A 22662-nucleotide genomic window follows, 5' to 3' on the forward strand; every position below is an offset into this window, starting at 1 on the left:
TTAAATCTGTGGGAGTCTGGCTTTTGGTACCCTGACTGATTACCAGTTTGAAGGAGCCAAACCCGCATCAATCAGATTAAAATGGGTTGTCTAGGATTTTAATATTGATGGTCTATCCGCACAATAGGCAATCGGTATCGAATTGGCGGGGGTCTGACAACTTGCACCCCTGGTGATCAGCTGGTTCATGGTAGCTCTGTCCATGGTCTTGTCGACATAGTTGGTAACACTTCTCCCATTATGGAGCCAGAACTACAAGACGTCAGCTAATACTCGACTCTACCATTGATCTGATATTGATGGCCAACTTGGCTGGACCGTAAAGGGAAGCTTACTTACCTTCTTCCTGGCACTGACTCCCCGCTCCTCCCTCTCCCAGGATGCCATGCTCATCTGGGCATCCTCTCTGTAAACACCCAGTTTGACATGGGCCGCGGAGGTGACCAGCTACCCTTATGTGATAACAAATGATGCAAGGTGATTCGTTCTCCGCAGCGGCCACTGATTGTCAGTGTCAAACCAGATTTTTACAGTGAAGTTGCCCAGCAGAGCAGCCCAGGCCTGGAGGAGAAGGAGCGGGGAGCCAGAATCGGGAAGTAAGCCTACCTTTACATGTCCGGCCGTTCTTTCACAACCCCTTTAAGGTTGTTATACATAAGCTTATATGACTTGTTGAAATGCATTCTTTCTTAATTCTTTTTTTTCAGGGCATTCGAAACACAAATGACCCGCTTAGAGGCGGAGTTCGTGAGACGTGAGGCTCCTCCTTCTTATGGACAGCTCATTGCCCAGGGACTCATTCCTCCTGTGGAAGACTTTCCAGCCGTCAGTGACTCTCAAGTAAATATGTTTAGTGAGCAGCAGATTAAAATATATTGGGGTGTGGAGAATGGAGACAAGTGGAAGGTCACGCACTGATGATAAAAGGAGCAGCTTCTTCAGCAGCACAGAGTATTTTAGCTGAGGAATGTGTTAAAGGGGTTGTCCAGAATCGGAAAAATATGGCTGCTTTCTTCCAAAAACAGCACCATACCTGTCCACAGGTTGTGTGTGGTATTACAGCTCAGATAAATTCACTTCAATGGAGCTGAGCAGTCATACCATACAAAACCCATGGGCAAGTGTAGTATTGCTTCTACAAGAAAGCAGCTATGTTTTTCCAATCCTAGACAACCCCTTTAAAGGAGTTTTCCATCTTTGTGGCGTTTCGGCACCCTCCAGAGGGAACCTTACTTACCTGCTCTCCACCGCTGTGTCCCTTCTTCTGTACTTCCCCGCTGCTGTTGCAGTGCTCTGGTTTGGTTTGACATTAGATGCATCCAATCACTGGCTGCAGCGGTTACGCTTCCCCCTTCATCATGTGACCCATTGTCGTAACACAATGGGGACGCGTCACCGCTGTAGCGGCTGTCAAACCGGATGTTGACTTGAGAGGACCAGAGCTCTGCAGTGGCAGTGCAAAGAAGCCAGAAACCCTGTGGCGGGAAGTAGGTAAGTAAACTTTACTCTGCATGTCTCGGAGGTTGCCCCAAAAGACTCTCAAAGATGGAAAATGCCTTTAAAGGGGTTATCCAAAGTATAAAACATGCCCTTCATATAGAATATACTTACCCCGCTCCCCGGCACCCACGTCGCTCATGATCCCCACACGGCCACTGCTGCATCTCCCATTGCGCGGATCAAAACATCCGGCGTTGGGGGGGAGCAGCAGCCTATAGCAGGCCACGACGGGGACGAGCCTCCCTAGCGTCACCAGCGATGCTAGTGAGGCTTGTAACCTGCCCACTAATTTTATTATGATTAACAGCCATCCACTTTTCACTATCTACACAATATGTTTTCCAGGTGTCGATGCTACAGAACATTCGTACAGCAATGCGTCGACAGATGAGGCGACATTCGTCACGAAGGGCTTCCTCCAGAAGACGTTTGGGGAGACTTTGGAACAGATTATTCCATCGTCCACGTGCAAGAGGGCAAATCCCTCTCCTGACCTCATCCCTCCTTTCTCAGACTCGGTACGGGGAAACAGATTCCGGCAGAAGTGAAGACACCTGGCCGAGCCCGCTAACCCCTCCAGAAACATCAAATACACAGACTCAGACTTCCAGTCAAGAGGGAGAAAGTCTTGATTTGGTCGACAACCATTTGCATCCCGACCCTGGAGGTGCGGAGCAGCTTCCGTCAGATGTCCTGCTGCAGACTTGCTCTGAAGCACACATACCCCTGGAGACTGAATTGTCTTCTGCATTGTCAGACTCTGAAAATCCTTGCCACAGTTATTTTAATCCAGCCATAAGGGAAGAGCCAGGACTAACTCCCGGAGAGACGTCTTCGGCTGAACTCTTGGACGCTTTTTATTCTGTGCCTGTATCGGAAAGGACTTCTGCTGGTCTCAGCAGCGTGACCCATAGCCATAAACAAAACAAGGACCCATTAAAATTGCCTTTAAAAAACTCTGGCCACTTACACAGCTTAAAGAATGTCCGAATTCAGGTGAACGAGCAGTCGCATGGCTGCTTGTCTTCTTGCCATGAAGAGCCTTTGGGGGTACATAACCATTATCAACACTCAGTGGCAGTGACAACTCTGCAGACCTCGCATCCCCTCTCAGAAAGCAGCAGTAGTGATGACGAATCCTTATTAATTTGCTAATTACATTGGTTCCTATCAGTGGCTTAGGTTTTTGTACTTTTTTGAAAAACATCATATTTGAGCGCGAACCATATATTTTTCTAAAATACGTGTCCAAGCCCATGTGTAGATCTTCTGTGTTAGGGCAGTGGTCTCCTACCTGCGGCTCTGGCTATTGTAAAGCCACAACGCCCAACATGGCTGGAGAGTCACATGTTGAGGAGCACTTCTCCTTCATAGAGTCATTGTGTAGAAATGGTACCTTGTGTTTTCCCATTGATTTGGACAGTATATAAGCTTTTAAAACCTCATTAGATGAATGATGATGGTTTTGGCTTTTCACCCTAGGGGTTCCTTATAATTTATGTTGTATGGCACTTGGAAGGAACACAAAATCTGATAAAAAAAAAAATATAATTTACATGAAAAACTCAAGTGAAAGGGAAGAGTTTTTATAGTCAATGGTTTAGTTGCACTGAAATCATTTAGACATTAAAGGTTTTAATTGATAACCCACAAGAGGCTAGGACTGGTCAGTGTCATATGAAGGCTTCAAATAATGGTCGGCTTGCTTGGCCCACAGCTGTTCCTCCCGACTTCTCCATACACATGCCTACTCAGCTTGTATGTGTTTTCAATGGGGAGAGAGGAATACATTTCTGCCCGCGCCTTATCTCACCATCTTCCTCGTATTTGGTTCATTTGTTAACAGGTGCCGCTGACTTTAAAGGGGTTGTCCCATCTCAGACAATGGGGGCAAGCGCTCCCCATAGAAGTGGATGAGAGAACAAGGTGCATGACGGGCCACCACTCTCATTCACTTCAATTGGCCCGACGGAAATAGCCGAGCCAGCGCTTTGCTATTTGTGGTGACCCCATGGAAAATTAATGGAGGACGGCTGCGCATGCGCAGTGCACCCTCCACCACTTTCAGGGCTCTGTTCTCGGTGTAGATGCAGGTCCCAGCGGTGGAACCCGCACCTATCAATCCTAGTGATATGCCCCCATTGTCGGAGATGAGACAACCCCTTTAAGGCCCTGTTCACACGTTCAGGATTTGAGGAGGATTTGCTCATCAGATTTACCACGTTGTACAATACATCCAATGCATGTGAATGGGGTCTTTGTATCCCGTTTCATGTGCACAGAGAAAAAAATCTGTGCGGCTAAAACTTACCAGAAGAAACAGCATGCTCATTCTTCTCAAGGATTTTGTATGGAAAGGCCAGCGGAATAGAGAAATGCAAGTAACAGCCTCAGACTGCCCAGATCTACAGGTAATAGATGTAGCTGAAAAAAATTTAACTTTTATGTGAACTAAATGTGTTGCACTATATTTTAACCTATTTTACTATATATTTCCAAATGTACCAGTTAAGTCCAAAGGGCTAAATATCATTTCCAGAACCACAAGTGTAGGTATCAGGCAGCCGTGACTGAGCAATCTGTAGAGACCCAGATTTTCATTGTAGACACAGGAGACCAGAGCCTAGAGTTGTAAGGGAGTATACCGGATTACCTCTCCAGGAATTGGAGCCACAAATGGATTCCCTGCTGCAGGAAACCCCAAAAAGTATGTCTTTCAGCTTACAATATGGAGTCTGAATTTTAAGGTAGTTTTGCATAAGAGGCATGGTCCTATATGTGTTCCTCATGGGTGGTGCCTAATATGTAAATTGGTACTGCATATGCGTATTTAAGGTGTGTATCTGTGTACCTGATGATAACTTATTGTTATAATTTTGTTACACTTTCGCATTTTTGGTGCTTTTTATTATGCTTATTAATTTATTCGTCCAAAAACACATTCATGAAAAAATATAGTTTTCTTTTTGTAAGGCGCTAAGTTTACTTATTTCTTTATGCCCTCTATCTGAACCTTCAATATGGAGAAAAGCTTTGGGTGGAGTTATCTTCTAAATACTAAAGATTATGTCATTATCTAATGACGGCACTTATACGGTGGGGCTATGACAACTACTTTCTTTGAGTTCAGTAGGTGTCAGTGTAACACTTGTTTGAACTGGGTCCTCCAGAGAGAGAGACAATCTTTGCAGCCACTTTTTGCTCTGACAATTTGAGGAGGGTCCCATTGGAGCAGTCCTAATGTCTTTTAGGGTCCCTGTTAAAGGCCAACAACCTGTGCAGCAATCTGTAGCCCACTACCACTTTAAAAATAGCTTCCTATTGGTAGATTAAAGGGTTTAACCATTAAGAATATCTATTACCTACACACGGATGCACAGCCCCACCGATCAGGACAATCTGGGTCTCCTGTTCTCCTGCACATGCATGACTACAGTCTGCGGTACTGACAAGTACAGCGCTTGGCAGTCCCATAGAGAATGAATGGAGTGGCAGGGTGTATGCTCGACCTGCTGCTCCATCAAGATGAAAACATGGAATCCCCATTCTCGGGATCAGTGGGAGTCTCGGTGGTGTATAGGGGATAACTAGTGATGATCGAGCATGCTCGGCCGAACACCAGTTCGGCTCGAGCATCTCGATGCTCGGCACATGGCGGTATTCAGCCGAATACCGCATGTGCTCGGGCGCAATGCTCAAGTCTCTGCCCCGAACGTTTCTTGGCTGCTATGTAGCCAATGAACGTGCAGGTAAGTACTGCCCTCACTGTAATGCCGTAGCCATTTTGGTTACTGGCATTACAGTGATTGGCTGGCCAGAACGCATCATCGGGTGCTATATAGCACCCGATGACGCATGTTCGGCTCATTCTTAGTCAGGGAGAGCTGTGCTGAGGAAGGGACAGACAGTGTAGGGATTGATTTAAGAATATTTTTACCACCAAAACTTTTCAGAGACCCAATAATCATTTTAAGGACTATTGTGTGTGGCAGCAGCAAGCTATATTTTTAGCGCAACCTGCGCTAATTTACAGACCCCAAATTCCTTCTAAGGACTATTGTGTGTGGCAGCAATATCTATTTTTAGCGCATCCTGCGCCAAATAGCGTACCATAGTTAGGCCGCTGCAGACAGCGACATTAGCTGCGCCACATCTCCAGTGTAAAGTGTGCGCATCAAAAAAATATCTGTGACATCCAGTGTCCTTTTTCTGTAGACGGTATCTGCTGCGGACAGTGACATTAGCTGCGCCACATCTTCTGTGTAAAGTGTGCGCATCCAAAAAATATCTGTGACATCCAGTCTCCTTTTTCTATAGACGGTATCTGCTGCGGACAGTGACATTAGCTGCGCCACATCTCCAGTGTAAAGTGTGCGCATCCCAAAAATATCTGTGACATACAGTGTCCTTTTTCTGTAGACTGTATCTGCTGCGGACAGGGACATTAGCTGCGCCACATCTTCTGTGTAAAGTGTGCACATCCAAAAAATATCTGTGACATACAGTGTACTTTGTCAATAGACTGTGTCTGCTGCGGACAGTGACATTAGCTGCGCCACATTTCCAGTGTAACGTGTGCACATCCAAAAAATATCTGTGACATACAGTGTACTTTGTCAATAGACAGTGTCCGCTTCTGACAGTGACATTACCAGGGCCACATCTGCAGTGTAACGTGTGCGCTTGAAAAATGTATCTGTGACATACAGTGTACTTTTTTGTGTAGATGCTGCGGACAGTGACATTATCGGTGGTACCTCTCCTGTATAACGTTTCCTCATCCCAAATACCTGTGACATTTCCTGTAATTTTCCATTAGCCGCTGGTGACAGCATTGACATTACCTGCAGGATATCTCCTGTGTGATGTTTCCACATCCCAAATACCTTTTTAAATTTTGGAAAAAAAGTGAAAAAAAGGAAGGAAAAAATTGACCAGCAAGGAAAAAATTGTTTGCACATACACTTCCAAATCCTACACTACTGTAAGTATAACAGACTTTCAATCATATATAACATTTAATATGAAGAAGGCGAGCAGTAAGGGACGTGACAGTGGCCGTGATGCTGATGATGCACGCAGAGGCCGTAGCCCTGGGCGCGGTGAAACTGTTCCTGCTGCCATAGCACAAAAAAAAAGTATCATCCACGATATCTAGCTTCATGTCCCAGTTTGCAGGGCGGCTCACTTGAAGTCAGACCAGTGCGACCAGGTGGTCGGTTGGATTTTAGCAGATAATGCTTCCAGGCAGTTAAGCACCACCCTGTCTTCCACCAAGTCCAGTCTAAGTAGCCAAGAGTCTGGTCAACCCAATCCTCCTTCCTCCCACCATGGAGACTCTGGGCAAACAAGTGATCCCACACTCGGATATTCTGAGGAGCTCTTTTCAGCACCATTCCTTGATTTGGGCCTCTCGCCAAGCACACTTGAAGAGGGACAGATCTTGTGCCCTGATTCCCAAACTCTTGAGCATCCACAATCACAAGAAGATGATGGTGGGGAATGGCAATTACTGTTTAATAAGGTGGATTATGATGACACAGTTTCCAATAACTCAACGACAATTAATGTCTCAAGAGGTTGATGAAGAGGATGAGACACAGTTGTCAATCACTGAGGTAGTGGTTAGGTCAACAAGTCAGGAGGATGAGCAGAGTGAGGAAGTGGAAGAGGAGGTGGTGGACGATGAAGTCACTGACCCAATCTGGGAAGGTGGAAAGCCGAGCAAGGACAGCAGTACAGAAGGGGAGGGATCTGCTGCACCGCAACAGGCTAGAAGCAGTGGGGTGGCAAAAGGTAGAAGGCGGGCCACACCAAACAGGCCTGCAACTGTTCCAAGGAGCACCCCTTTGCGGAAATCTTCCTTGCCAAGGGGTAGGTGTTCCGCAGTATGGCGCTTTTTTGAGGAAAGTGCGGATGACAAAATAATAGTAGTCTGCAACCTGTGCCATACCAAAATGAGCTGGGGGGGGAACACTAGCAACCTCACCACCACCAGCATGATCCGCCACATGGCATCCAAGCACCATAATAAGTGGGACAAACGCCTGGGTCCACAATCTGTGTCTGCGGGTCACACCACTGCCTCCTCTTTCCCTGTGTTACGTGCTGGCCAATCCCCTGTCAAAGGCGCAGGCCCAGATGCCTCCCGCCCTGCACCTGGACCTTCGCAAGCACCATCGGCGACCACATCCATTTCCGTGTCCCAGTGCAGCGTCCAAATGTCCTTACCCCAGGCCTTTGAACGCAAGCGCAAATACCCAGCCACCCACCCACAGGCCATAGCACTAAAAGCACAGCTTTCCAAATTACTGGCCCTGGCAATGTTGCCATTTAGGCTTGTGGACACTGAGGCCTTCCGCAGCCCGATGTCGAAAAATAGTTGCACAGTCCCCAGCCGCCACTATTTTTTTAAGGTGTGCCGTGCCCGCCTTACACCAACATGTGTCCCGTAACAGCACACGTGCCCTGACCAACGCAGTTACTGGGAAGTTCCACTTAACCACGGACACATGGACAAGTGCTTTCGGCCAAGGACGCTACATTTCCCTGATGGCACACTGGGTGAATGTTGTGGAGGCCGGGAGCGAGTCGTACCCTGGGATGGCACAGGTGCTACCGATTCCAAGGATTGCGGGCCCTACATCGATCAGGGTTTCCTCCAGCACCTACATTAGTGGCTTCTCCTCCTCTACTTCTATCTCCGAATTAACCACGTGCAGCACCAGTCAGTCATCAGTTGGTAGCTGGAAGCAGTGTAGCACTGCAGTGGGGAAGCGGCAACAGGCCGTGCTGACACTAATATGTTTAGGTGACAAACAGCACACTGCCGCAGAGCTATGGCAGGGGATAAGGGACCAGACAAAGCTGTGTCTCTCGCCATTCAACCTACAACCAGGCATGTTTGTGTCTGATAATGGCTGTAACTTGGTGGCGGCTTTGGAGCTCGGCAAGCTCAGACACATCCCATGCCTAGCCCACGTGTTCAACCTTGTGGTTCAGCGGTTTCTCAAAACCTACCCCAATTTGCCTGAGCTACTGGTGAAGGTGCGCCGCGTGTGTGCACATTTCCGAAAGTCATCGACAGCTTCAGCTGGTCTGTCAACGCTACAGCAGCGCTTGAAATTGCCAGCTCACCGGCTGTTGTGCGACATGAGCACGCGCTGGAACTCCATGTTCCACATGTTGGCCAGGCTTTGTGAGCAGCAGAGGGCAGTAGTTAAATACCAGCTGTAACATGGTCGTCACCTTTCCAGTCAGCTTCTGCTCTTCACAAACGAGGAGTGGGCATAGATGTCTGACCTTTGTGAGGCTTTAAGAAACTTTGAGAAATCAACACAGATGATGACCGGCGATAGCGTAATTATCAGCGTAACCATCCCACTTCTGTGTCTACTCAAACGCTCGCTGCTCACAATTAAGGACGACGCTTTGCATGTGGAAGAGGTGGAAATGGGGGAAGACATTACACAGGGTGATAGCCAGACCACCCTCAGTTCGTCTTCTCAGCGCGAATTGGATGATGAAGAGGAGGAGGAGCAGGAGACGGTTGCCTCAGCTACAGAGGGTATTACCCATGGAAGTTTATTTCCAGCTGTTCTGCGTGGATGAGGAGATTGAGAGTGATCCTCCTGATGACGACAGTGAAGTCTTGTCTGTTGGCACTCTGGCACACATGGCTGACTTCATGTTAGGCTGCCTTTCCAGTGACCCGCGTGTTATATGCATTTTAGCCAACACGGATTACTGGGTGTTCACCCTTCTCGACCCCCGCTACAATGAGAACTTGTCATCTCTCATTCCTCTGGTGGAGAGGACGAGCAAAACGGTGCAATACCAGAAGGTCCTTGTTGAAAAATTGCTCCAAAAATTTCCATCTGACAACGCTGGCGGCAGAGTCCGTAGTTCCTTGGACAATCGAGGAGGGGAGACAAGGGGAACACAGAGCAGTTCCAAAAGAGGCAGGGCAACACTCTCCAAAGCCTGGGACAGTTTCATGACACCCTGCCAGCACCCTCACCCTGTTGCACAGCCTAGTGTTACAAGGAGGGAAAAGTTTTGGAAGATGGTGAAGGAGTACATAGCAGACCGTGTCAGCGTCCTCAATGATCCCTCAGTGCCTTACAACTACTGGGTGTCCAAGCTGGACACGTGGCACATGCTGGTGCTTTACGCCTTGGAGGTGCTGGCCTGCCCTTCCGCCAGAGTTTTGTCTGAACGGGTATTTAGTGCTGTTGGTGGCATTATAACAGATAAGCGTATCCGCCTGTCAACTGAAAATGCTGACAGGTTGACTCTTATAAAAATGAACAAGGCCTGGATTCTCGACTCCACCAGAGAAAAGTGGCTGAACATAAAGGCTCTTTAAATGTGTTGTTTAGAATGTACGGAATACACTGAATTCCCATGCTCCCCTTCCGCCACAAACAAGGGTATATAGTTGAATCTTCCTTTTCTCATCCTCCTTCTCCTCTTCCATCATATCAACATGCTTATTCGTCGCATATAATGCCCTCGCATATATGCCCTTCGCATATAATGTTTTACAGGGTCAGCTCACTAGCAGGCCCTCACCTACAATGTTTTACTGGGTCAGCTCACCAGCAGGCCCTCGAATATAATTTTTTAGAGGGTCAGCTCACCAGCAGGCCCTTGCATATAATGTTTTACAGGCTCAGCTCACCAGCAGGCCCTCACCTACAATGTATTACAGGGTCAGCTCACCAGCAGGCCCTCGCATATAATGTCTTACAGTGTCAGCTCACCAGCGGGCCGTCACCTACAATCTTTTACAGGGTCAGCTCATCTGCAGGCCCTCGTATATAATGTTTTAGAGGGTCAGCTCACCTGCAGGCCCTCACCTACAACCTTTTAGAGGGTCAGCTCACCAGCAGGCCCTCACCTACAATCTTTTACAGGGTCAGCTCACCTGCAGGCCCGCACCTAAAATCTTTTACAGGGTCAGCTTACCAGCAGGCTGTATCGGAGTGCCTCTTCCTTGTAATTTTTGGCAGCACTTGCACTTTATATACAAGTAAATATACAGGAAAGAATGTTTACTAACAATTTAAACTCTAAAATCGATTTTATCTTCGGTTTGGTGCATATTATTGTCAGTCTGTAAAAGTGGCGTACTACTCGGACAACATCGTTCCCAGCAGCGACCTGGGAGTCCAAGATGCATCCAGACATACTCCCCATGCTGTTCCCGAACCATTTCAGTGGTGTTTCCTTCAATTTCTGACCTTTTCCTATGAACCAGGCACCCCCCCCCCCCCCTCTTCAGAGCAGGGGGTGCCTGGTTTAATGCTCGGGTTCTCCCATTGACTTCCATTATACTCTACCGAGCACCCGAGCGTCCCGATGTGTTCGGCCAGAGCACCCGAGCGAGCACTTTGGTGCTCGATCAACTCTAGGGATAACCACTACTTGCCACTACCCCTTTAAAGGACATGAACGTGCCGAGGCTTCCATAGACATGGTTTGCCACCTCTGCCCCCGATGTCACCCATCCTGGTGCACCCTTCCCCTAGGGCAGTGATGGCTAACCTCCGGTACTCCAGCTAAACTACGACTCCCAGCATGCTCCATTCCTTTCTGTGGAGTTCTGAGAACAGCCAAGCAAGTGTGCATCTTGGGAGTTGTAGTTTTACCATAGCTGGAGTTCTGGAGGTTAGCGATCACAGCCCTACAGTAGGTTAATGAATTGCATGTAGTATGTTCATGTTATATGTACAGATCATAGAATATACTTCTTTCTGTAGAAGCTAAAAGGTGATGTTTCACTGGTATCTATGCTGCTCTAATTCACATACATGGCACTTTAAGATAAATGGAAGGACTTGAAAAGTTCCGCCGTACGTCGCAACATATGTTAGTCATTATGTAGACTCCATCGTGTACGTTCCGGTCCTCCTATATGTTGCCGGATGTAATTAATTCCTGACATGAGGTCTTTGATTTCATTCAATTTGTGTAACTTAATTACACTCAGTATATGTGGATTGCAGGGCATTAGGATATTACAATCCTGTACGCTGGCTAAAAGGGACATAACACTTAAAATCTCAATTCCTCTGTGTGTATATTGGGTAGCCGAGTACTAGGAAAATCATACAAGGGGACGCAGCTTTAAATCTATCCTTCATTCAATGGGATTCCAGAGGTCAGACCTTCACCCATCTTAAAGTAAAGAAGGCATATCGTGTCGATAACGTTACCAGATAAGAAAGACCCTTGCTCTACTAAGTCTTTTCCCAAATATATATATATACACTGCTCAAAAAAATAAAGGGAACACAAAAATAACACATCCTAGATCTGAATTAATTAAATATTGTTCTGAAATACTTTGTTCTTTACATAGTTGAATGTGCTGACAACAAAATCACACAAAAAAAATAATATGGAAATCAAATTTTTTAACCCATGGAGGTCTGGATTTGGAGTCACCCTCAAAATTAAAGTGGAAAAACACACTACAGGCTGATCCAACTTTGATGTAATGTCCTTAAAACAAGTCAAAATGAGGCTCAGTAGTGTGTGTGGCCTCCACGTGCCTGTATGAACTCCCTGCAACGCCTGTGCATGCTCCTGATGAGGTGGCGGACGGTCTCCTGAGGGATCTCCTCCCAGAACTGGACTAAAGCATCTGCCAACTCCTGGACAGTCTGTGGTGCAACGTGACGTTGGTGGATAGAGAGAGACGTGATGTCCCAGATGTGCTCAATTGGATTCAGGTCTGGGGAACGGGCGGGCCAGTCCATAGCATCAATGCCTTCGTCTTGCAGGAACTGCTGACACACTCCAGCCACATGAGGTCTAGCATTGTCTTGCATTAGGAGGAACCCAGGGCCAACCGCACCAGCATATGGTCTCACAAGCGGTCTGAGGATCTCATCTCGGTACCTAATGGCAGTCAGGCTACCTCTGGCGAGCACATGGAGGGCTGTGCGGCCCTCCAAAGAAATGCCACCTCACACCATTACTGACCCAATGCCAAACCGGTCATGCTGGAGGATGTTGCAGGCAGCAGAACGTTCTCCACGGCGTCTCCAGACTCTGTCACGTCTGTCACATGTGCTCAGTGTGAACCTGCTTTCATCTGTGAAGAGCACAGGGCGCCAGTGGCGAATTTGCCAATCTTGGTGTTTTCTGGCAAATGCAAAACGTCCTGCACGGTGTTGGGCTGTAAGCACAACCCCCCCCTGTGTACGTCGGGCCCTCATATCACCCTCATGGAGTCTGTTTCTGACCGTTTGAGCAGACACATGCACATTTGTGGCCTGCTGGAGGTCATTTTGCAGGGCTCTGGCAGTGCTCATCATGTTCCTCCTTGCACAAAGGCGGAGGTAGCGGTCCTGCTGCTGGGTTGTTGCCCTCCTACGGCCTCCTCCACGTCTCCTGATGTACTGGCCTGTCTCCTGGTAGCGCCTCCATGCTCTGGACACTACGCTGACAGACACAGCAAACCTTCTTGCCACAGCTCCCATTGATGTGCCATCCTGGATAAGCTGCACTACCTGAGCCACTTGTGTGGGTTGTAGACTCCGTCTCATGCTACCACTAGAGTGAAAGCACCGGCAGCATTCAAAAGTGACCAAAACATCAGCCAGGAAGCATAGGAACTGAGAAGTGGTCAGGTCACCATCTGCAGAACCACTCCTTTATTGGGGGTGTCTTGCTAATTGCCTATAATTTCCACCTGTTGTCTATCCCATTTGGACAACAGCATGTGAAATTGATTGTCACTCAGTGTTGCTTCTTAAGTGGACAGTTTGATTTCACAAAAGTGTGATTGACTTGGAGTTACATTGTGTTGTTTAAGTGTTCCCTTTATTTTTTTGAGCAGTGTATATATATATATATATACAGTACAGACCAAAAGTTTGGACACACCTTCTCATTCAAAGAGTTTTCTTTATTTTCATGACTATGGAAATTGTAGATTCACACTGAAGGCATCAAAACTATGAATTAACACATGTGGAATTATATACATAACAAACAAGTGTGAAACAACTGAAAATATGTCAGATTCTAGGTTCTTCAAAGTAGCCACCTTTTGCTTTGATTACTGCTTTGCACACTCTTGGCATTCTCTTGATAAGCTTCAAGAGGTAGTCCCCTGAAATGGTTTCACTTCACAGGTGTGCCCTGTCAGGTTTAATAAGTGGGATTTCTTGCCTTATAAATGGTGTTGGGACCATCAGTTGCGTTGAGGAGAAGTCAGGTGGATACACAGCTGATAATCCTACTGAATAGACTGTTAGAATTTGTATTATGGCAAGAAAAAAGCAGCTAAGTAAAGAAAAACGAGTGGCCATCATTACTTTAAGAAATGAAGGTCAGTCAGTCAGCCGAAAAATTGGGAAAACTTTGAAAGTAAGGGCTATTTGACCATGAAGGAGAGTGATGGGGTGCTGCGCCAGATGACCTGGCCTCCACAGTCACCGGACCTGAACCCAATCAAGATGGTTTGGGGTGAGCTGGACCGCAGAGTGAAGGCAAAAGGGCCAACAAGTGCTAAGCATCTCTGGGAACTCCTTCAAAACTGTTGGAAGACCATTTCAGGGGACTACCCCTTGAAGCTCATCAAGAGAATGCCAAGAGTGTGCAAAGCAGTAATCAAAGTAAAAGGTGGCTACTTTAAAGAACCTAGAATATTACATATTTTCAGTTGTTTCACACTTGTTTGTTATGTATATAATTCCACATGTGTTAATTCATAGTTTTGATGCCTTCATAGTCATGGAAATAAAGAAAACTCTTTGAATGAGAAGGTGTGTCCAAACTTTTGGTCTGTACTGCATATATACAGCCTGCTGCCCATAATTATTCATACCCCTGGCAAATTTTGACTTAAAGTTACTTTTATTCAACCAGAAAGTAATTTTTTCACGGGAAATGACATAGGTGTCTCCCAAAAGATAATAGGACGATGTACAAGAGGCATTATTGTGGAGAAAAAACATTTCTCAGCTTTTATTTACATTTGAGCAAAAAGTGTCCAGTCCAAAATTATTCATACCCTTCTCAATAATCAACAGAAAAGCCTTTATTGGCTATTACAGCAATCAAACGCTTCCTATAATTGCAGACCAGCTTTTTGCAGGTCTCCACAGGTATTTTTGCCCATTCATCTTTAGCAATGAGCTCCAAATCTTTCAGGTTGGAGGGTCTTCTTGCCATCACCCTGATCTTTAGCTTCCGCCACAGATTTTCAATTGGATTCAAGTCTGGACTCTGGCTGGGCCACTCCAAAACGTTAATGTTGTTGTCTGCTGACCGTTTCTTCACCACTTTTGCTGTGTGTTTTTGGGTAATTGTCATGCTGAAATGTCCACTGGTGCCCAAGGCCAAGTTTCTCTGCAGACGGCCTGATGTTGTCGTTGAGAATCCTCATGTATTGCTCTTTTTTCATGGTGCCGTTTACTGTGATTAGGTTCCCTGGTCCATTGGCTGAAAAACTCCCCCAAAGCATTAGGTTCCCACCACCATGTTTGACAGTGGGGATGGTGTTCTTTGGGTTGAAGGCTTCTCCTTTTTTTACGCCAAATGAAGGAAACATCATATTTTTTTTTTTTTTTCTTCTCCTCTTTAAAATGGCAGACTTGGTTCAGTGCAGAAATTGTTGTGCATTTATTTCATGTTCCACTCTTTGGAGATTCGGATGCTGTCAGATCTGTAGACAGTTCTCCTTACTGCAACAGGAAATTGCATTTTTGAAAGCTGAAATATTTAAATTATCTGTTAAACAAACTCCAGCTAGGACTGCTGCAATGCCACTGCCACAGAGGACCCCCAGAAATGGCAGATGGGTTACTGTAGGTTCTGGAAGTCTTAGAGTGGTGGATAGAAGACATGTCCCACAGTCGGTGGTTCTCCATAATTCATTTGCAGCACTCTCAGAATGTAAGGACAACATGGATATGGACTCAAGCACAGAGGGTGTGAAACCATCGACTCCTATGTCCAGGGCCGGATTAAGAGCATCATGGGCCTGGTGCTGAGGATTTTGCTGGGCCTTTTTATGGAACTGCACTCAGTGTCTTAATTAGATATATATTTTATCGATACCATTAAAGTATTTTGTTCCTGCAACTACCCCTTCATTTGGCGTCTATCTTGGCAACATGGAGGGGGACCACGGGAGGGGGACCCTGAGGGTGGGGCACCCTCAGGGCACTATAGTGTCAGGAAAACCGCTTTGTTTTCCTGACACTATAGTGATCATTTAACATGACTATGAAGATTACTGTTTTCTAGCTGCTGTGGACTGTGGACAACAGCAGCTAGAAACAGTAATTTTCATAGAGCTGTGTTATGATTTTTGGACACAGCACTCAGCATGCTTAGCCAGTCAGATAGAAGGCTGGCTAAGCATGCTGAGAGCTGTGTCTAAATAACATAACACATTAAAGGGATTCTGTCACCAGGTTTCACCCCTGTCAGCTAAACATATGCTGATGTTCAGGGCGTCTTCACGATTCCTAATGTGGGCTTATAAATGTCATCTGTGGGCTTATTTAGCTAAAAAACAGCTTTTACTAACCTGTCAGTCAAACAAATAAGGTGCCAAAGGGGATGTTAATGAATGCAAGGTGTCGGCCGCACCCGCCGCCGTTCGTGCCCAGCGCCTCCTTTCCGGACTTCTGCGCCGCCTCCTAATCCTCTGTGCAGCCTCTCGCTCTCCCTCCCTCCCCCTCCTCCTTGCTGCTGCTGACTCAGTCGGCTCTGCAGCTCTCTAATGAGTGAGTCAGGATCAGGAAGAGTGATTGATTATAGTGATAGTGAAGGGAAGCTGAGGCTGACGCCGGACAGGAGGACTCAGGACAGGAGTCAGGAGCTGTCACTGTGGTGTGCATTGTTGTCTGTTGTGCATTGTTACCCACAATGACAACAGTCTGACACTGACAGTAGTACAACGAACCAAGTGAAGTGAAATGTGAATGCACGCACAGGGAAAACTATGTGCTGAATTGATAACAGTATTACAGTAACACAGTCACTGGCTGATAATAAAATAGTCCCCACAGTCCCCACTTAACGGAATCCATAAAGGAGATGTGAATCCACCCTTAGTTATATAGCTACTGAATGAGATGCCTTTAACATATATATCTCCTGAGAAGCCAATTTGATCCTAAAGGGTTAATTCAACCTGTAATCTAAACTCTGTGTCATCTGTCACTTCTCTTATCTCTCTGCTCCTGTCAAAGGCGTACATAGAAATCACTGGGCCCCATAGCAAGAATCGGATTGGGATTACAAAACAGGCCTGGCACACAAAAGAGGTATAATAGATACAGTGTGTACAGGTATATAGTATATACAGCAGTGTACTGATATGTGAGGAACGTGGTATAATATATGCAGTGTGTTCAGGTATATAGTATATACAGCAGTGTACTGATATATGAGGTATAAATTACAGCTCGTACCTCACATATCAATCCAATACTGTATATACAATATACCTGTACACACCCTCTATTATACCTCGTACCTAACATATCAGTACACTGCTGTATATACATCTATACACACTGCATATATTATACCTTGTACCTCACATATCAGTACACTGCAATATATATTATATATCTGTACATATTGCATCTATAATACTGTTTAATATATGCAGTGTGTGTATGTGTGTATATATATATATATAGATAGATGTGAGGCATACAAGGTATAATACTGTAGATGCAGTGTTTATAGAAATATGTGGTCAGTTATACATTATAGTCACTGTGTGTGTGAAGTACATGAGGTTGTGGTCACTGTACCTGTCTGAAGTATTATACAGCATTATACAGTGAGCAATGAGTAAAAACAGGGCATGGAGGGAGGGGGGGGGGGTAAATGATGAGAAGTGGAAGACCTCCTCTTACCACTCCATTCCAGTCTGTATGGATCAATGCAGAGCTGATTGTGAACTTCTAATACTTGCTGTTAGGGGTTGAAGGACCTGTGATGATGTCATCACAGGTCCTGGCAGATGCACTGTTCTAACCTGGGAACTACACTTTACACTGTGCAGTTCCCTTACAGGACCTGTGAAGACTCCCTGTACTACTCAGACGACTCAGAGCTGCTAGTGCTTGCCTTGCCTCAGCTCTGATTGGTTGGTGGGCGGGGAGGGGAGGGGCTGGCAGAAGCAGCTTCCACTCTAGGATCATATTACGCTCCTCCCAGTCCCTCCCTCAGGCTCCTGCTGCCAGTGTGAGGTGAGCGTCTCTGCATTGTCTGTGTGCTATGTGACGCTGTACAACAGAGGACTTTTAACCCTCCCGACGGCCTTTTGGCTGGCAGATGGGCCTATTTTATGGTAGGGGCCTGGAGCTGCAGCTCCATCAGCCCCTACGTTAATCCGGCCCTGCCTATGTCTAATGTATGCAACAAAAAAGATAAAGTGAAGTCTCAAAGGAAGCAGCTGTTGCTGGGTGATTCAATCATAAGAAGTGTGGAGCTTAAAGAAAATGGTTTTGTGAGATGTCTCCCTGGGGCTACTGCTAGAAGAGATAGAAGACGTATTATTAATATTGTTAAGCAAGCAAAGCAGGAAGTGGACGTGGATGTTCTTGTCCATCTAGGGACAAATGACCTGGCTTGCAATGAAGTGTCAGAGGTGAAAAAATCTTTTATCACACTTGGTAATGACGTACAGGATTTTGCATCCACCATTTCATTTTCTGAAGTTCTGCCTGTGCATAATGTTCAGAATGATAGGCAGAGGCGCATAAAGGAGTTCAACATATGGCTTGGTAAATGGTGTCAAGAGCAAGGATTTGGCTTTGTTTCTCATGATAGCTCTACTTGGAATAGAAAGGAACTGTACAAAAAAGATGGTTTGCATCTTTCTCTCAAAGGAACAAATGTACTTAGTGAACAACTCCAAGAATTTGCGGAAGAGTATTTAAACTAGGAAGGGGGGGGCAAAAGAGTGGAAATAAAAGAGTCCAATTGCCCCCCGAAACAATGCCAGAACAGGTCAGAAGCACAGAGGTTAAGAAATGATAAGCTCAGAGTCCTGTCTACAAATGCTCGCAGTTTAGGTAAAAAAATCAATGAACTTGGGTCAATAATGGCATCTGAGAATGTAGATTTAGTGGCTGTTACGGAGACATGGTTTAATGAAAGAAATGACTGGGACATAACCATACCAGGGTACTCTTTATACAGAAGAGACAGAGAAGGCAAGAAAGGAGGAGGAGTGGCCCTGTATGTGAAAGATAGCATTAAATCTAACCTAATACAAGTTGGTGAGGCCAACATAGAGTCAGTTTGGGTTACGTTGCAGTTTGCTAACTATGCAGTAACTCGTGTAGGTGTGATATATAGACCACCTGGTCAAGTTAAAGAACTAGATGATCTACTAGTTGAAGAAATAGCTAAAATGACAATGAAAGGAGAAGTTATCATTATGGGAGATTTCAATCTTCCAGATATAAACTGGAAAACCAAAATAGCAAGTTCTACCAGGAGTACAGATATTCTAAATTCCCTACTGGGGTTATCTCTACAACAAGTGGTTGAGGAGCCAACCCGGAGGGAGGCCATTTTGGATTTGGTATTCACAAATGGGGATTCGGTATATGATGTCATTGTGGGCGAAACCTTGGGATCTAGTGATCACCAGTCAGTGTGGTTTAATATAAGAACTGTGAAAGAGTCCCACCACACAAAAACAAAAGTTTTAGATTTTAGAAAAACAGACTTTTCAAAAATGAAATTAGTCATAAATGAGTCCTTATCAGACTGGAACGGATTACATGGAGTCCAGGAGAAATGGGACTACTTAAAAGGTGCATTATTGAAGGCAACAGAAAATTGCATTAGACTTGTCAGTAAAAGCAAAAAAAGGAGGAGACCACTGTGGTACTCAGCAGAAGTGGCCCAAATCATTAAAAATAAAAAGCTAGCATTTTGTAATTATAAAAAAACCCAGAGCAATGAAGATAAGGAAATCTACAAGATTAGGCAGAGAGAGGCCAAGCAAGTTATAAGAACTTCTAAAGCGCAGGCAGAAGAAAAACTAGCTCAGTCTATGAAAAAAGGGGATAAGACATTCTTCAGATATATAAATGAAAAAAGGAAATTAAAACAAGGAATAACTAAATTAAAAACAAAGGACGGAAGGTATGTAGAAGAGAATAAAGGGCTAGCCGACTGCCTTAATGAATACTTCTGTTCAGTTTTTACAAAAGAAAAAGGAGAAGGACCTCCACTAGAAAGGATGACTAATAAATCGTTTGATGCATGTATCTTTACAGAGGAAGATGTTCTAAGTTTGCTGTCTAAGGTGAAGACAAATAAGTCACAGGGGCCTGATGAGATACACCCAAAATTATTAAAAGAGCTTAGTGGTGAGCTGGCAAAACCGCTAACAGATTTATTTAACCAATCATTAGTAACAGGAGTCGTCCCGGAAGATTGGAAATTGGCTAATGTCATGCCCATTCACAAGAAAGGTAGTAGGGAGGAATCGAGCAACTATAGACCAGTGAGTCTGACATCAATAGTAGGCAAATTAATGGAAACCCTATTAAAGGATAGGATTGTGGAACATCTAAAATCCCATGGATTGCAAGATGAAAAACAACATGGGTTTACTTCAGGGAGATCATGTCAAACAAATCTTATAGATTTTTTTGACTGGGTGACTAAAATAATAGACGGTGGAGGTGCAGTAGACATCGCATATCTAGATTTTAGTAAGGCTTTTGACACTGTCCCACTGCAGTCATTGAGCATGGACTCCCATATTGTTGAGTGGATTAGGCAGTGGCTGAGTGACAGACAACAGAGGGTGGTAGTCAATGGAGAACATTCAAAACAAGGTCATGTTACCAGTGGGGTTCCACAGGGATCTGTACTGGGACCAATTTTGTTTAATATCTTCATAAGTGATATTGCAAAAGGCCTCGATGGTAAGGTTTGTCTTTTTGCTGATGACACAAAGATAGGTAACAGGGTTGATGTTCCTGGAGGGAAACGCCAAATGGAAAAGGATTTAGGAAAACTAGAAGAATGGTCAATACTCTGGCAACTGAAATTTAATGTGGATAAGTGCAAGATAATGCACCTCGGGCGTAAAAACCCAAGGGCAGAATATAGAATATTTGACACAGTCCTGACCTCAGTATCTGAGGAAAGGGATTTAGGAGTAATTATTTCAGAAGACTTAAAGGTGGGAAGACAATGTAATAGAGCAGCACGAAATGCCAGCAGAATGCTTGGATGTATAGGGAGAGGTATAAGCAGTAGAAAGAGTGAAGTGCTTATGCCGCTGTACAGAACACTGGTGAGACCTCACTTGGAGTATTGTGCGCAGTACTGGAGGCCATATCTCCAGAAGGATATAGATACTCTAGAGAGAGTTCTGAGAAGAGCAACTAAACTAGTACATGGATTGCAGGATAAAACTTACCAGGAAAGGTTAAAGGACCTTAATATGTATAGCTTGGAAGAAAGAAGAGACAGAGGGGATATGATAGAAACTTTTAAATACATAAAGGGAATCAACTCGGTAAAGGAGGAGAGCATATTTATAAGAAGAAAAACTACCACAAGAGGACACAGTTTTAAATTAGAGGGGCAAAGGTTTAAAAGTAATATAAGGAAGTATTACTTTACTGAGAGAGTAGTGGATGCATGGAATAGCCTTCCTGCAGAAGTGGTAGCTGCAAATACAGTGAAGGGGTTTAAGCATGCATGGGATAGGCATAAGGCTATCCTTCATATAAGATAGGGCCAGGGACTATTCATAGGATTCAGATATATTGGGCAGACTAGATGGGCCAAATGGTTCTTATCTGCCAACACATTCTATGTTTCTATGTTTCTATCATTGTGACCAAACAATTAAATTTTTGTTTCATTTGACCATAACAAAGAAGACCAGAAGTCTTCTTCTTTGTCCAGATGAGCTTTTGCAAAGGCCAAGCGAGCTTTTGTGTGCCTTTTCTGGAGAAGTGGCGTCCTCCTTGGTCTGCATCCGTGGAACCCAGCAGTGTGCAGTGTCCGTTGGATTGTGTGCCTTGAGACATTGTCACCAGCAGAGCCCAGATTCGCCAGGATGGCCTTGGTGGTGATCCTTGGATTCTTTTTCACCTCTCTAACTATCCTCCTGGCCAGCACAGGTGTCACTTTTGGCTTCCGACCACATCCTCTGAGATTTTCCTCAGTGCGGAACATCTTATATTTTTTGCTCAAATGTAAATAAAAGGTGAGAAATGTTTTTCCCACAATAATGCCTCTTGTACATCGTCCTATTATCTTTTGGGAGACACCTATGTCATTTCCCGTCAAAAAATTACTTGCTGGTTGAATAAAAGTAACTTTAAGTAAAATTTGGCCAGGGGGTATGAATAATTATGGGCAGCACTGTATGTATACAGTATATCAGTCTGCTCAGCTTCTCCTGTTCTGTAGCATGCTGCAGATTGAACTGCATTTTAAACATGGCTGGTTCAAGTCAAAGTAACAATATTACCCACAGACTAATTTTAAAGGGATTTTCCAAGTGTTTTATACTGATAACCTATAGGTTATCAGTATGTGATTGGTGGGGGTCCGACCAGGGGTGCACCACCAATGAGGCCAGGTGAGGTGATTGCCTCAGGCAGCACCAGATAAGGGCAAGAGGGGGGCAGCAGAAGGGCCATGGGCAAAAAGCGCGTTCATTCTGGAAACGTTCATCTTTACATATTTAACTGCATTTCTGTACTCAGGACATAAATACAGTTGAATGCTGCGACGGCAGTGATGTCTCCCTGGCCCACTGTTTCCTCTAATAGGCTTTAGTCCTAGTTCCTGTAGCCTATCAGAGGCCAGCGTCATCATTATTATGCTGCCTGAGCCGGGCGTTTCAGTTTTTGCCTCAGGCAGCAGAAAGGCTAGGTTCATCCCTGGGTCCGACACCTGGTGCACCCACTGATCAGCTGTTTAGAGAGGCCGCAGCGCTCACCGGTGCTCCTTGTGGCTTACCAAGCACAGCAACTTCCATTGGATAGCGGCTGTGCTTGGTATTGCTGCTCAGCCCCTTTCACTTGAATAGGACGGAACAGCGCCTAGGCCAAGTGACTGGTAATCGTGATGTCATGGTCCCTGTGCATAGGTCTTCAGTATAAAACACTTGGAAAAAACCCTTTA

General features: G+C 45.3%; 1 protein-coding gene across 1 annotated transcript in view; it reads left to right on the forward strand.

Moving 5' to 3' along the window:
- Window positions 1-3393, forward strand: part of LRP3 (LDL receptor related protein 3) — a 44303-nt gene extending 40910 nt beyond the window's left edge. Inside the window, exons 6-7 of the mRNA XM_040410237.1 lie at window positions 708-840; window positions 1846-3393. Coding sequence (XP_040266171.1) covers window positions 708-840; window positions 1846-2655 — 943 coding nt within the window. The 3' untranslated portion in view covers window positions 2656-3393. The remainder of the gene's footprint in view (window positions 1-707; window positions 841-1845) is intronic.
- Window positions 3394-22662: the final 19269 nt, after the last annotated feature.

Source organism: Bufo bufo, chromosome 10, assembly GCF_905171765.1.
Source record: "Bufo bufo chromosome 10, aBufBuf1.1, whole genome shotgun sequence".
NCBI lineage: Eukaryota > Metazoa > Chordata > Amphibia > Anura > Bufonidae > Bufo > Bufo bufo.